This window comes from Narcine bancroftii, chromosome 3 (genome assembly GCF_036971445.1).
Source record: "Narcine bancroftii isolate sNarBan1 chromosome 3, sNarBan1.hap1, whole genome shotgun sequence".
Classification (NCBI taxonomy): Eukaryota; Metazoa; Chordata; class Chondrichthyes; order Torpediniformes; family Narcinidae; genus Narcine; species Narcine bancroftii.
The window spans coordinates 308,982,904-308,997,642 of NC_091471.1; the positions used below are offsets into that span (position 1 = coordinate 308,982,904).

At 41.9% G+C, this 14,739-nt stretch overlaps 1 protein-coding gene across 2 annotated transcripts in view; it reads left to right on the forward strand.

The window, feature by feature from the left end:
- matk (megakaryocyte-associated tyrosine kinase) overlaps window positions 1-4,315 on the forward strand; it is a 61,022-nt gene extending 56,707 nt beyond the window's left edge. The window contains exon 14 of one of the 2 annotated variants that reach the window (XR_011354610.1): window positions 3,013-3,102. Coding sequence is in view for 1 of the 2 variants with exons in the window: in XM_069928890.1 (XP_069784991.1) it covers window positions 3,013-3,216 (204 nt within the window). In the remaining variant the exon portion in view is untranslated. Of the gene's footprint in view, window positions 1-3,012 lie in introns of both variants that reach the window. The other variant, XM_069928890.1, reaches the window with a different exon arrangement.
- The last annotated feature ends 10,424 nt before the right edge of the window (window positions 4,316-14,739 follow it).

A 14,739-nucleotide genomic window follows, 5' to 3' on the forward strand; every position in this document is an offset into this window, starting at 1 on the left:
CAATACATACTGAAGAACCTCAGCAGGTCATGCAACAACTCCAGGAAGTAAAGGGTAATCCACATTTTAGGCTTTAGGCATTGGTTACCCTTGCATTCATGTAGATTCTACGTGACCTGCTGTGGTTTTCCAGCACTTGTGTGTATTGCCCTGCAATCACAGCGTCTGCAGAAATTCTTGTTTAAGACTCTTTCCTAGGTTCTATTCAAGTTTATCATCTCATTGTACCAAAGAAACAGCATTCTCTGATCCACGGTGCAGAACACTGGAAACACACATAATTAAAATAAATTATTATCAATATTTTGGAGAGTTGTTTTAGCGGTTCAGCGTTCTCACTGCCCACTGTTCTTCAACCTGGTGGTGCTGGCTCTGATACTCCTGTATCTCTTTCCCGGCAGGAGTAGCTGGAAGATGCCGTGTGGTGGAGGTTCTCCTGATTTTTGCTGTTTTCACTCTCTAACTGCTTCCACTTACTGATTGAGCAGTTAACCTTGTGTACAACCTATCCCCACGGTAAATCCAGTTTGACCCTGTCAAAGCCATCCTCCCCCGATGCTCCATGAGCTTGATGGGAGTTCTGTCCTCTCCTTCCCAGTTCTGACAAAGGGTCTTTGACTTGCAACAGTGACTTTGTTTCTCTTCCCACCAATGCAGCTCGACTTGCTGAGTACTTCCAGCATTTTCTGTTTTTATTTTAGGTTTCTAGCCTTTTTTTTGGATTTTCCCATGTTCATGTTGGTTGATAATCTCTCTGAAAACTAGACTGGATGTTACTTAGTCACTCTTACGAATCGGATGTGATTTCAGTATCAGTTGTGTGTCTTCATTCCCTCCACAACAAACCTTTTGGAGGGCTGTAAGCAACTTATTTTCACCTTGTTCTGATGAGCTTTTTTCGGGGACTACAGTGGTTTCACAATGCCTCTTGGGAAATCCATTGTAGAAACGACTCCCTCCCCATCCTGACTTCACTTGTCCAACCACCAAGTACCTCAGACTCCAATCTATGGATTCCTTGCTCTCCAAACCCCAAACATCTGCAAATACCCTAAATCTACCACCTCCTGATTGTGTTCCTGATCTCTCTGAACATCCCTGAACCAATCTGCAGACCCAGCACCAGTACATTCCTCCCTGTCATTACAACAGGCTTTTTTTGCACCAAGTAGCCTTCTCTTCTGCTGCTGAGAAATGTATGTTTCAAATGACCTTGGATCATTGTTTCCTGAAAAGGCATCAAGCTTTTGACAAAGGGCCCAGGCCTGAAACATTGGTCACTCTTTACTTTCCTATGGATGCTTCATGACCTGCTGAGTTTCTCCAGCATGTTAGTGTGCAGACTTTGTTTAACTCCGTCAAGCTTTTAGAGCCATGTAGCACAGAAGCTCAAACCTGAAGGCTGAGTACAGGGTTAATGATCAGGTACTTAACCATATGAAAGAACAGAGGGACCTTGGAGTCCAAATCCATACATCTCTCATGGATGCCTCACAGGTTGATAATAGTTAAGAAGGTCCATGGGATGCTGGGCTTCATTAGTCAGGGGATTGAGGTCAAGAGTTGAGAGGTAATGCCACAACTCTACAAATCTCTTGTGAGTATTGTGTTCAGTTCTGGTCACCTCACCATTGGAAGAATGGAGAGGGTGCAGAGGAGATTTACTAGGATGATGCCTGGATTAGAGCCAAGACGTTTCTCTTTGGAGTGTAGAAGAATGAGAGGTGACTTCATAGAGGTCTACAAGATTCTAAGAGGCACAGGCAAGGTAGACAGTCAGTGCCTTTTTGCCCCCCCCCCACCCCCCCCCCCCCAGGGTGCGAGTAGCAAACACCAGAGGACATCTGTACAAAGTGAAGGGAAGAAGGTTTAGGGGAGACACAGTGAGTTGTGGGTGCCTGGGTTGCCTTGCCAGGGGTCGTGGTGAAGGCTGGAACATTCAGGGTGTTTAAGAAGCTCTTAGTCAAGCACACAAAACTCAAAACGGTCAACCAGTTTATCTATCTCGGCTGCACCATTTCATTGGATGCAAGGATCGACAACGAGATAGACAACAGACTCGCCAAGGCAAATAGCGCCTTTGGAAGACTACACAAAAGAGTCTGGAAAAACAACCAACTGAAAAACCTCACAAAGATTAGTGTATACACAGCCGTTGTCATACCCACACTCCTGTTCGGCTCCGAATCATGGGTCCTCTACCGGCATCACCCACGGCCCCTAGAACGCTTCCACCAGCGTTGTCTCCGCTTCATCCTCAACATTCATTGGAGCGACTTCATCACCAACTTCGAAGTACTTGAGATGGCAGAGGCCGACAGCATCGAATCCACGCTGCTGAAGATCCAACTGCGCTGTGTAGGTCATGTCTCCAGAATGGAGGACCATCGCTTTCCCAAGATCGTGTTATATGGTGAGCTCTCCACTGGCCACCGAGACAGAGGTGCACCAAAGAAGAGGTACAAGGACTGCTTAAAGAAATCTCTTGGTGCCTGCCACATTGACCACCGCCAGTGGGCTGATATCGCCTCAAACCGTGCATCTTGGCGCTTCACAGTTCGGCGGGCAGAAACCTCCTTTGAAGAAGACTGCAGAGCCCATCTCACTGACAAAAGACAAAGGAGGAAAAACCCAACATCCAACTCCAACCAACCAATTTTCCCTTGCAACCGTTGCAACCATGTCTGCCTGTCCCGCATCGGACTTGTCAGCCACAAATGAGCCTGCAGCTGACGTGGACATTACCCCTCCATTAATCTTCGTTCGCGAAGCCAAGCCAAAGAATAGTCAAGCACATGGATGAAAGTAAAATAGAGGGTAACAAGGTAGGAGGGTTTCATTGGTAAGAAGATGTGGCACAACAGAAATACTGTGCTGTAATGTTCTAAGCAGGCCTTTTGGCCCATCCCATCCATACTAATCAATGCTGGTCCTGACCTTTAGGCTGTCATGTGGATTTGATTTTCTCTATTTCAAACTGTTTTATAAAATACTATTTCTGTTTCTTCCTAGACACTGATCGATGTTCCAGCAAAAGTGGAGAAGGGGTATCGGATGGAATCGCCGGAGAAGTGTCCCATCATGATATACAACATGATGAAATCCTGCTGGGAGAATGATCCCGGAAAACGTCCCACCTTCAAAAAGCTCAAAGATAAGTTGGAAAAAGAAGGACAGAAATCAGACAGCTTGAAGGACAATTTGGAATCAGTTTAAACATTGTTGATCGTTTTTTTTTATTAAATTAACATTCCAAGATGTTTCATTTTCAGGAATTAAGATTAAAGTGAGCAACAATATGGGGTAAATAGTTCTTAGTTTTCCATAAAGAGATGTATGAAAATAGCTTGTTCCTGCTGGATGCTAGAATTCACAGTTTGATGGTCCTCATTTGCTTAATGGCATCTTTGTGTTTTGAGAGCCTGGTTAAATCCCAACTACATTAGACCTGGGGTGTTGTTTCATTCACTTACATCATACATTGCTAATACTTCTTGACAATCAGCAGAGGGAGATATAGCAGGAATATGAGCATTTCAGCCCAGGTGATTCACTCAATCACACCCATGTGTTGCCATCAGCTGGTCAGCAACCCACCAACCTGTTACAATGGGCAGGGCACCTTCCATTTGCAGGCAGCACCACACTGCTACAGTCAGCTCTGTCTCCCATTTCCCTCTGTCTCACCTCTCCTCTTATCATATCTAATTAACGTCTGTACTCTTCCCCACGACCAGTCTTCAGTCTCTTTATTGTTGTGCCTTCCTGTTCTTTGCTTAATCCTTGAAGAAGGGCTCAGGGCCAAAACGTCAGGAATATATCTTTACCTCTATGCAGGGCCAAAACGTCAGGAATATATCTTTACCTCTATGGACACTGTGAGACCTGAGGAGTTCCTCCAGCATTTGTGTGTTTTTAACCACAATACCAGCGTCTGCAGACTTTTATATTTCACTGCAGTCAGCATTTTAAATGTAGAATTATGTAACAATAATTTTCACAAACCTTAAATTTTCCTGCTCTAATCTCAGTTCCACCTGCTCATGATCCAAACTATCTCAGATTCTTCACAATGTTGAATCCTAGCCTAATTATTCCAAAATGAAATGTATATTTAAATAGGATGGATACATGTGTATGACATCCACAATTAGGCAGTAGAATTGGTTCAATAAACCAATTTCACATGTTCTCGCAACTCTTTGTATCTCTTTATGGTCTCAATGTCTGTGTGCAGATGTCCATATTTTACAAATTGGAGCAAGGACACAAACAAAAAAGTGTTATTAGAGCAATGAATAAAAATAAAACAATGCTTTTGAGTTTGTTGATTTTTAATTTTAACAATACAGCACATTAGAAGTCCATGAACCCTACAAGTTTTTGGAGGGTCGTGGGAAGAAACCGGGAACACCCAGAGAAAACATGCAGATCACAGATAGAATGTACAAACTCTTTACAGAGAAGGCACCAGATTTGAACCTTGGTCATTGGTGCTATAATAGCATTGCACTAACTGTGCTCCCCAGGTTATGGGTGAAACTAGAAGCAAGCAACCACTTGTTATAACCATCATAAACCCATTGTGAACATTGCCTGGTTATTGATGAGACAAAAAAAATCATTAGTACTGATTCAACTCATTTCTCTGTAACTAGAGTGCCTGTGATTCACCCCTTATGCAATAGGGAACTGCAAGCAATGAGGTACAGTGCAGTGGTTCTCAACCTTTTTCTTTCCACCCACATATCACCTTCAGCAATCCCTTACTAATCACAGAGCACCTACGGCGTAGGGAATACTTAAAGTAGTATGTAATTGGAAAGAAAAAGGTGGAGAACCACGGAGGTACAGTAAAACTTCAATTCCAGCATTTGATTGTATATCCCAATGGTCTGACATCAAGTTCATTTATTTTCATCCGATTGCACAAGTACAACCCGACGAAACAGTGTTCTCTGGTCCTTGGTGCAAAACACATAGACACACAACCAGGCATAACAGACCTAAAGAAAAATAATATATATGCAGGACAAATATACATATCTAAAAATAAAGATTGTTTAGTAAATATGAGAGTGTCGGATGGTCAGTATGAGCAGTTCCCTTGGTCATTCAGCAGTCTCACTGCCCACAGGAAGAAACTGTTTCTCAGCCTGATGGCATCTCTTTCCTGTCAGAAGTAGCTGTAAGATGCTATGTGCAGGGTGGAAAGGGTCCTCAATGATTTTGCTTACCTTCTTCAGACAATGGTCCTGGTAGATCATGTCAATGGATGGCAGGGAGACTCCATTAATCCTCTCTGCCACTCTACGGTCCAGTGGATTGATTTCCAATCCATTTCTCTGTAGCAACCATACCACACTGTGATGCAGCCAGCCAGGATGCTCTCAAAAGAGCTTCTGTAGAAGGTTTACATGATAGTGGCCAGTAGCCTTGCCCACTTCAGTCTTCTCAGGAAGTGCAGTCACTGTTGCGCCTTCCTGACAAGTGAGGACCTGTGTCCACGATAGGTCACTTTGTTCAGTGGACTCCAAGGAACTTGGCATTCTACCCTCTCTTCACTAGAGTTATTGATGTGTAGTGGAGGGTGATTGTTCCTGGTCCTACTGAAGTCCATGATCATCTCCTTCATCTTGTCAACATTTAGAAGTTGTTATTTTCACACCACATCACAAAATTTTCCACCACTTCTTTGTATTCAATTATACCTCAGTAGGTCTGGTATGGTAACAGCACTTCAAAGACCATCACAGGGAGCGCAGGGGCCCTTCAGTGCTGTGTGTCCACTGCTGTTCACTCTGCTAACCCACGGCTATGCAGTTAAATACAGCTCAAACCATATCAAGTTTGCTATGGTGGGCTTTAGTAGAAAGAATGCTGAGCCAGTGTACTGAGATGAGGTGCAGTAGATAATAGACTTGTGCACAGCCAACAACATGTATCTGAATGTTAAAAGAAAACAAAAGAGATGGTTGTCATCTTCAGGAGGGCCCAGGGGAACCACTCTCCACTGACTATTCACAGCTCGATCCCTGAGATCATCCATTTAGAATCGAACCAAAAAGCTCCAGAAATCAGTCAACATCCGATCTGAAGGTAGTCATAACCATTTAACAATTACAGTACAGAAACAGGCCATATCATCCGTCTACTCTGCACTAATTTAAGTGAAACTCCACTAGTTCCACCTTCCTGTTCCCTTCCCATAACCCTCCAACCCCCTCACATCCATATACTCATCCAACCTCCCCTTAAATGACAAAATTGACCTAGAGGGTCATTCCACTCAGCCACCACTCTCCGAGATAAGAAGCTTCCTCAAGTTATTCTAAAGTTTTGCCCCCTCACCCTTAACTATGACCCCTCATTCCAATCTCTCCTACCCTCAAGGGGAAGAGCCTATTCACATCTACTCTTATCTATTTCCCTTATAATTTTATATACCTCTATCAAATCCCCCCTCAACCTGCTACGCTCCAATGAATAAAGACCCAGTCTACTCAATCTTTCTCCATATTCTAGATACTGCAATCCAGACAATATTTTAGTAAATCTTCTCTCCACCCTCTCTACCTTATTGACATCCTTCCTATAATTTGGAGACCAGAACGGCACACTATATTCCAAACTTGGCCTCACCAATGCCTAGTTAGATTTCTGGGAAATCATTCAGCTGTAAAAGGTTAAGGAAGCTCTGAACTCCAAATGTCAGCATTGGTGACAGATCAACAGGATGCTAATGGCCACCAAACCTGGCTGTTGTATGTCACTCTGGCAGGCATTTACCACAGTGGTGGCCCGCTCTTACTGCATCACCAGTCTGTACACACACATTAAAAGCCATTTCGGAATCAATGTACCATCTGCTGTGACACAAAGCACATACTACAGAACAAGGTCATGCACCCTTAGCTTTCTGGTTCAGTTGGAGAACTAAAGCTTCTGGAAGGCACCAGAGGGCAGTATGAACCCTACAGCTCCGAGAAATTCAGAGCTTTCAGAAGAGGGAAAGAACAAAACTTGTACAAGACACATTCCAGAGCAGGAAGGTTGGAGTTGTGAGGAGTTCCCAAATATGAAAGTTTGCCCTGGAACAAACAGTTATTTTAATTTTAACCTTAATGATACAGCACAGTAGAAGGACCTTCCAAACCCATGAAACCTGTGCCACCCAATTAACCTGCTAACCCCATATGTTTTTTTTGGAAAAGTGGGGTGGGGGGGGAGGAAATTGGAACACTTGGGGAAAGCCCATGCAGGTCACAGACGCCTTACAGACAGCGCCAGATTCAAACCTGGGTCGCTGGCGCTGTAATAGGGTTGCGCTAACCATGCTGCAGTGTAATAGCACAGTTACCCTGACGTAGCTGCCCCATAAGAAATGAAAGTAATTTTCTATTGATATAGAAACTGCCACATAATTTAAAAGTACCACATTAAGAAAGGTTTGCATTTCATATTCTGGACAACCTACTTGATCTAACAGACACCACTCTCTGAGGTAAGAAGCTTCCTCAAGTTATTCTAAAGTTTTGCCCCCTAACCCTCAACTATGACTCCCAGGTCCAATCCTGCAGATTCATGAATGAATAAAACTACTGCTTTACTTTCTTGATAGAAGATTAAAAATAGGGTCTATAATGGGAACATGTCAGAAATTCCATACCCCTATTTTACCATTTAATTTGATAACAAAATAATATAGCTGGTAAAATATACACTCCTTGCTCTTTCATTGAGAACAATCTTGTATTCTTTATACACAAGGATTAGCAAAGCAAGAGCTTAGATTCCAATCAGCATTTGTATTTATCTCAGCTATTTGAATGATGATGGAGTTTGTGTCTAATCCCTGCATTACTTCTCTCCATTTACAGTTTCAAGTGAGCTTTGCTACTTCACCATAAAATTCCTGTAATTCCAGTAGTCTTAGCTGTCCAACAAAATGTCCTGGCATCAGATTTTCTTGTAGTAACCTTAATTTGTTCTTTTACTCCAGATCACGGCCTGCATTGACTCAGACTATATATTTACTCAAGCCCTACAAGTTTTGCCCAGTGTATTTTGCACAATGGGTCGACACAGTTGGCGTAGCGGTAAGCGCAACGTCTTTACAGTGCCAACGATTGGGACTGGAGTTTGAATCCCGCACCGTCTGTAAGGAGTTTACATTCTCCCCGTGTCTATGTGGGGTTTCCCCAGGGGCTCAGGTGTCCTCCCACTGTTCAAAACGTACCAAAGGTGTTGGTTAATTGGGTGTAAATTCGGCAGCATGAACTCATGGGCCAAAATGGCCTGTTACCCCATGCTGTATGTCTAAATTAAATTAAATTTGTAATCTTGGAATAAAATTCCTGAGCGTTACATCACAGAAAGTCACAGCTAGTATCCAGTCCTGATGTATTGAAAGAGCAGTCGTGGTTAATTCCACACAAGCAGGTTTTACCAGTAACTTTTAAGTTTTTCATCCTCAAGAACCAATGCAAATCTTTGGAAGTTACTTACTGAGTCTTCACTTTTCCAGGACTTTTCCTGAATGTGTTGTATCATCGAGTTGTTGGCACAGGATTTCATAACATTTAAGAGGAACCTATTCGCCAACACAGAGCACGCTATGGGCCAAGTGCCAGTAAATGGAATTCACCTGCACTTGAAAGGAACTCAACAATGAACTGAGGAGCCTGCTTCTGTGCTCCATGATACTATAGCCCAAAAGCTCTCCGAGTGAAGAGATTTTGCCCCGTCCTTGAAGAGCATTTGCCAGTGATTTTAAATCGGTTTAATTTGATGCTGACTGACTAAATGTAATGAAGTGTCACATTATTCTTCACAAAACAGCAAAAGGTGAAATGATGCTGTAGAATCTTTAGGAAAGTGGCCAAGATGAAGGCAAAATAGCATGGAGAGGAAAAGAGGCTTGTGAAACTCCTGAAGAGAATTAGCAGGCCTGGGGATAAAGTGCAGCAATAGAGAGTTGAAGGGGAGAGGGACAAAACCAGGCACTGGGATTTTATGGAAGAGAATATTAAGGAATTTAGTAGAGTGTCAATATAGGGACAAGGAACACATAACTAACCTCTACAAATTATAACAGATCTTTCCCTTGTTTTAACATTAAGTTGAACTTCCAGCTTCTGGTGCCATGAGTCAAACTAGGTTTATGTGCTCAGCTCAAGCCTTTTAGCAGAGAGGTAAATAGTAAACATACTCAAAGAATGGGTAAACCTCTATGAATTCTCACCCTGACAAAGAAAAGTACAATTTATGAAATATAAGTAATCAAGCAAATCCTTCCCATGTGATTCTCGTCCCTCTTCCACCTTAATTTTTGCTTTTCATTCAAATTTAATTTCACACTCATGATCAAATTGAATTTACACCCACACTTCCAAACTTATTTCACTCTTCCAATTTCCTCTCCACCCTTCTCCCACAAATCCACCCTGGAACTGGATAGGGGAACAACATTTTTTTTTTGTAAAAAGGTTTCTGATTGGCTGAGAAACTGTCCCACACATTGATGGCCTAGCCAATCAAAAGCTGGACTTCTGCAAATGAACATGTCTCCAATCAGAGACTGGCTGGTTGAATCAAAAACAAAGCCAGATTGCAGTTGGCCAATTCCCATGCTGACATCACCATGGAAACCCATCTGGGATATTCAGTAGGCTTCAAAGCCAAAATTGTTGTTCCTCAGTGTCTGTTTTATTTCTCATTTGTTTCATCTTATTATTATCCAAGAATGCAAAGATAGTGAAATCTGGAGATATAATAATTTATGGTGAAAAACACTGATAAAATATTTATCCCTAAAAGAATCATTACTGGCAGAAAATGATTAACATGGATCTGATGCTCTGTAATGTGTGGGGAAGGTGAATGGTCAACTTGTATATTCCTTTGAGGTAGTTGGACATGTGGACATATTTCCTTTCATGAATAATACCTGTAGTAAAGAGGGTACATTTAAAGGACAATTAATTGTAAGGCAAAGATTACTCTTTGTGTCTTTGAGTAAGATAGTCAGATCTCATTTAGAGTACTCTCTGCAGTTCTGCTCACCTCGCATGGTGAGTTATGATGAGGCCTTTGGAGAAAAACCTTGGCTACCTGACCAAATTACAGTAGGACATGTGTGCATGTGTTAGGTTTGGGTAGAATCGGGCCAGACTGTGCTGGCTGGCTCCAGGTTTTTTCCAGCTCACTATGCCATTGCTTAGCATTGGCGATGAGTGTCTTTTGATTTTGATCAGTCCTTGGCCTTTCATTGTGGAGCAGATCAACGGCATGTCTGAGGTTGTTGTATTTGCAACATTGATCAATTTGGGTCATGCATTAGAATCATTATCTAATTTGGATTGGTAATATCAGGTCAAGTTTGGATCAAACTATGATCTTGTCAGGTTTGAATTGGTCCTGGTCAGGTCAGGTTTAGAGTGGCCATATTTGGTTTGGGTTGGATTGGTCACTGTCAGGGAGGGTTCAGAATGTCTATGGGATCAAATTGGACAAGGTCAGATTCTGTTCAGATTGGACATTGTCATGCTGAGTTCAGATTGAATGTGGTCAGGCTGGGTTCAGATTGGTCAAGGTCAGCCTGGGTTTGGATTGGACATGGTCAGGCTGGGGTTCGGATTGGACGTTGCCAGGTTGGGGTCCAGATTGGGCATAGTCATAATGGGTTCAGATTGGATGTGATAGGCTTGGATTCAGATTGATATGCTCAGGCAGGGTTCTGAGTGGATGTGGACAGGCGGGGTTCTGAGTGGACGTGGTCAGGCGGGGTTCTGATTGGATGTGCTCAGGCTGGATTTGGATTGGACATTCTTAACTCAGGATCAAATTGGCTGCACTCAGGTCAGCTTGAGTGTCCCAGCAGACTTGTCTTTGGAAAGGTCTTCAATCAGCGTCGAAAACCTAGTTAGTCTCAGTTTGCATAATCTTCCAGTCAAGATAAACTAATAGGGCAGATCTCGAAAGTTCTTTTTTTTAAATATTTTTTATTGGTATTTAATATATAGACAATTGAACAATATGATTATACAATGTACAATACAGTTAAAAGTATAGAAAAAAGATTTCAAATATGAACTTAATTCAAATGACCAACACACATTGATAATAATGTAGTAAAATTTAACATCAAACAAGAAACAAACCCAACCCAAAAGAAAGAGAAATAAAGGAGAGTAAAAATAAAGTTAAAAGTTCTTTACGAATGAATTATAAATGTCTTTTTTTTTAAATAAGGAAAAGATATATAATCGTCTTTCCTTCTCTTCACATTCTGTCAGAATTTTTATCTAAAGTTGTATTATTCACGTTGATCAAAGCCATTATCTGTTATATTATTCAGTTTTAAAAAGAAAAAAGCAAAACCTAAACTAACTAAAAAAAAGGGAAGGAAAAATCCCCCCCGCCCCCAACCCCACCCCATAAGCAAGATTAAGAAATGACACATGGAAATCAAGTGGCGTCCACATTATTATCAAGTGGCGTCAAGCACTTTGACGACCCTAACACTTTAGATTATAGTAATAATCCAAAAATGGGCCCTACATCTCTTGAAAGTTAATTATTGAATCTTTTAATAGAATGTCTAATTTTGTAAAGGTGGAGCGATGTCTTTCCATTTAATCAGAATTGCATGTCTGGCTATTAAAGAAGTAAAGTTATAATTTGACTTTGAGTTCAGATCTTGAAATGATCTGAATGGAGCAATTAAAGGGCAAGGTTCTAATATGACCTTAAGAATTACTGATAATGTTTTTAAAATATCTTTCATAAATTTTTCTAAATTAGAGCAAGTCCAGAACATATGAATCAAAGAAGAAACACCAGTTTTGCATTTATCACCTAGAGGATTTATATCTGATTAAAACCACACTGCCCTGCGACATTAGCCTACACCATCTCCAATGTTCAGGTATAAAAATGGGCTTCATCAGAGTAGATGAGGGGCATTCGTGGTGACTGTGTCTCAAAGTTATAAGTGGAGCCTCAGCTCAAAATTCATTGACCTCAATCTGAAGCTCACTACCTGAAAATCCCTTTAAATTACAACAGCTCATTAACACAGCCTGTGTAAGGAAGAATTATATTTAATAAGAAACAAAGACCAATCTGTTGTAGCAATTGCTCTGTTATTGTCAAACTCGCTGCAAAAATACTATGAAAATCAGAAAGACTCTGAGAGTCCAGGTGCTCTGGTTTCCTCCCACCCTCCAAAATGTACCAGTATCATAGGATAATTGGACAGCATGGGCTGGAAGGGCCTGTTACCATGCTGTATGTCTAAATGAAATGAAATCAACTGAACTCAGAATGAAGCACTTGGTACTGAATGGTGCTGAAGACTACATCACAGCAAAGAATATTCACAAACTCTATGCAACTCTGAACAGGATCTATTCGAATTGTCCTTTAAACCTATTTTAAATCTCTTGTATTTTAAAAAAAGATATATTGATAGAGAGGACCTTGGCTTGTTGCTTCATTCAAAGGATAGCACCTTCAGCCTTGCACTGAAGAATCAGCAAGGATAATGAATTCAGTGCTCTGGAATGCAACATGGATTTTAAAAAATTGATGAAAGGCACTTCAGTTAAGGAAGGCATGACAATCCAGTCTGATTCCTGTGGAAAGTACAATCCTCTTGGCTTTTGTCGGTCATGATCGACCATGGATATTACACCTCTGGTGGTCACTGGTTTGTTTAGCAACATCGACAGTGGCTATCGTGGCCGATCCTGGAATGGAAGGGTCTGTCACAGTTGCTGCAAATATAGGGCATCGTTGAATTAATCTACAATAATCCGCTATCTGATTAATCTAAACTCCCAATGGCTCAGCATCTAATTCATTCTCTTCGCACTTACCAGCGCCCTGATTTCTGTGCTTCCTTCCTGTTCACCAAGCCCCAGTCCCTGCATTCCCCTGAAATTCCTCGGGGTCCTATATTCCCTGACTACTCACCTCCTGGTTCTCAGACCCCGTTTAAAATTGACCTGGATGCACAGTATTTTTATAAAATGGTTCAACTTTTATTTTAAAAAGAGAATATGTGTTGGGCAGTAATGGAAATAACATCTAATAGTCCTGTAAATCTGCTATTTGGGTGCCACTGATCCTGAGAATGAAACTTAACTGCAGTGTTTTCCCTGGACAGCATACTGGAATGGGAAGACTTGCTGCCTGGGGAGATGAGTGCCATTGCCTGGTTACTTTCTGCCTGATTTCAGTTAACACAACACAGTCAAGGCATAGAATAAGGCTTGATGGTGTGCGTGGCCCAGTTTCCCGCACTGTATTGCTTAGTTGTGTGAAGGACAACAGGAACAGATCTCTTGAAGCTTTCATCATGTTGAACACTGTTATGCAGTCCATCACTAAACCCCCAACCTTGGCAAGAATGTTAAAATAAACTGGGGAAAATGGAAAACCAGATAAAATTCAGGACATTGGAGAAAACTCCCCATGGACCTTACTGGTCATCAAAACTGGTTTAGATCACACCAAGAGAGCAGCCCAAAAGTTGATTATTGAGCAAACAATGAGGAGCTACAAAGATTCAGATTTCACATTTCTTGTCAGAGTGTATCCATGACATCACATACAACCCTGTGATTATTTTTCCCATGGGCAAGGTAGAATTACCACTTATCGGTGGTGCAATAAGTCTGCACACAGCTTATACACGTAAACAAATAAAGAACAGTAAACAGATAACGAATATAAAAAAAACTGACTGCAATACAGATAGAATTTTTTTTTAAATCAATGAAGTGCACAAGTGAGAGTCCTTAAATGAGTCCCTGATTGAGTTAGTTGTTGAGGAGTCTGATGGTGGAGGGGTAGCAGCTGTTCCTGAACCTGGTGGTGCGAGTCTTGTGGCACCTACACCTCTTTCCTGATGGCAGCAGCGAGAACAGAGCCTATGCTGGGTGACGTGGATCCTTGATGATTGCTGCTTCTCTCCAACATCAGCATTTCCTGTAGATGTTTTCGACAGCGGGGAAGGTTTTGCCTGTAATATGCTGGGCTGTCTTCACTATCTTATGCAGGGCTTTATACTCAGGGGTATTAGTGACCAAGACCAGACCGTGATCTAGCAGTCACCACAATTTCCACCACACATCTGTAGAAATTTGCCAAGGTTTATGATGTCATACCAAACCTCCTTTATCTCCTGAGGAAGTAGAGGTACTGATGAGTTTTCTTCACAATGTATGCTGGATCCAGGAAAGATCCTCTGAGATAGTGACTCCCAAGAACTTAAATTTGCTCATCCTCTCCACCTCTGCTCCCTCAATGATCACTGGATTGTACACCTTTGGCTTTCCCTTCCTGAAGTCAACAATCAGCTCCTTAGGTTTGGTGATGTTGAGTCTAAGGTTGTTGTTAGTGTACCTTGATGAAGGGCTCAAACTCAAAACATTAATTATGTTTAATTATTGTCTTTGCTATATAAAGTACACACTGTTTGACCTGAGTTTCTCCAGCATTGTGTTCTTACAGTAGCAGGTCCTTTTCAACCACAAGCCCATGCCACCCAATTACACCCAATTTACCTACAACCCCCAGCACATTTTGAACGATGGGAGGAAACCAGTGCATCCAGAGGAAGTCCACACAGACACGGGGAGAACATACAAACTCCTTTCAGACCGCCGGATTCGAACCCAGGTTTCTGGCGCTGTAATAGCGTTGCGCTAACTGTGCAGCTTCCCACTGCAT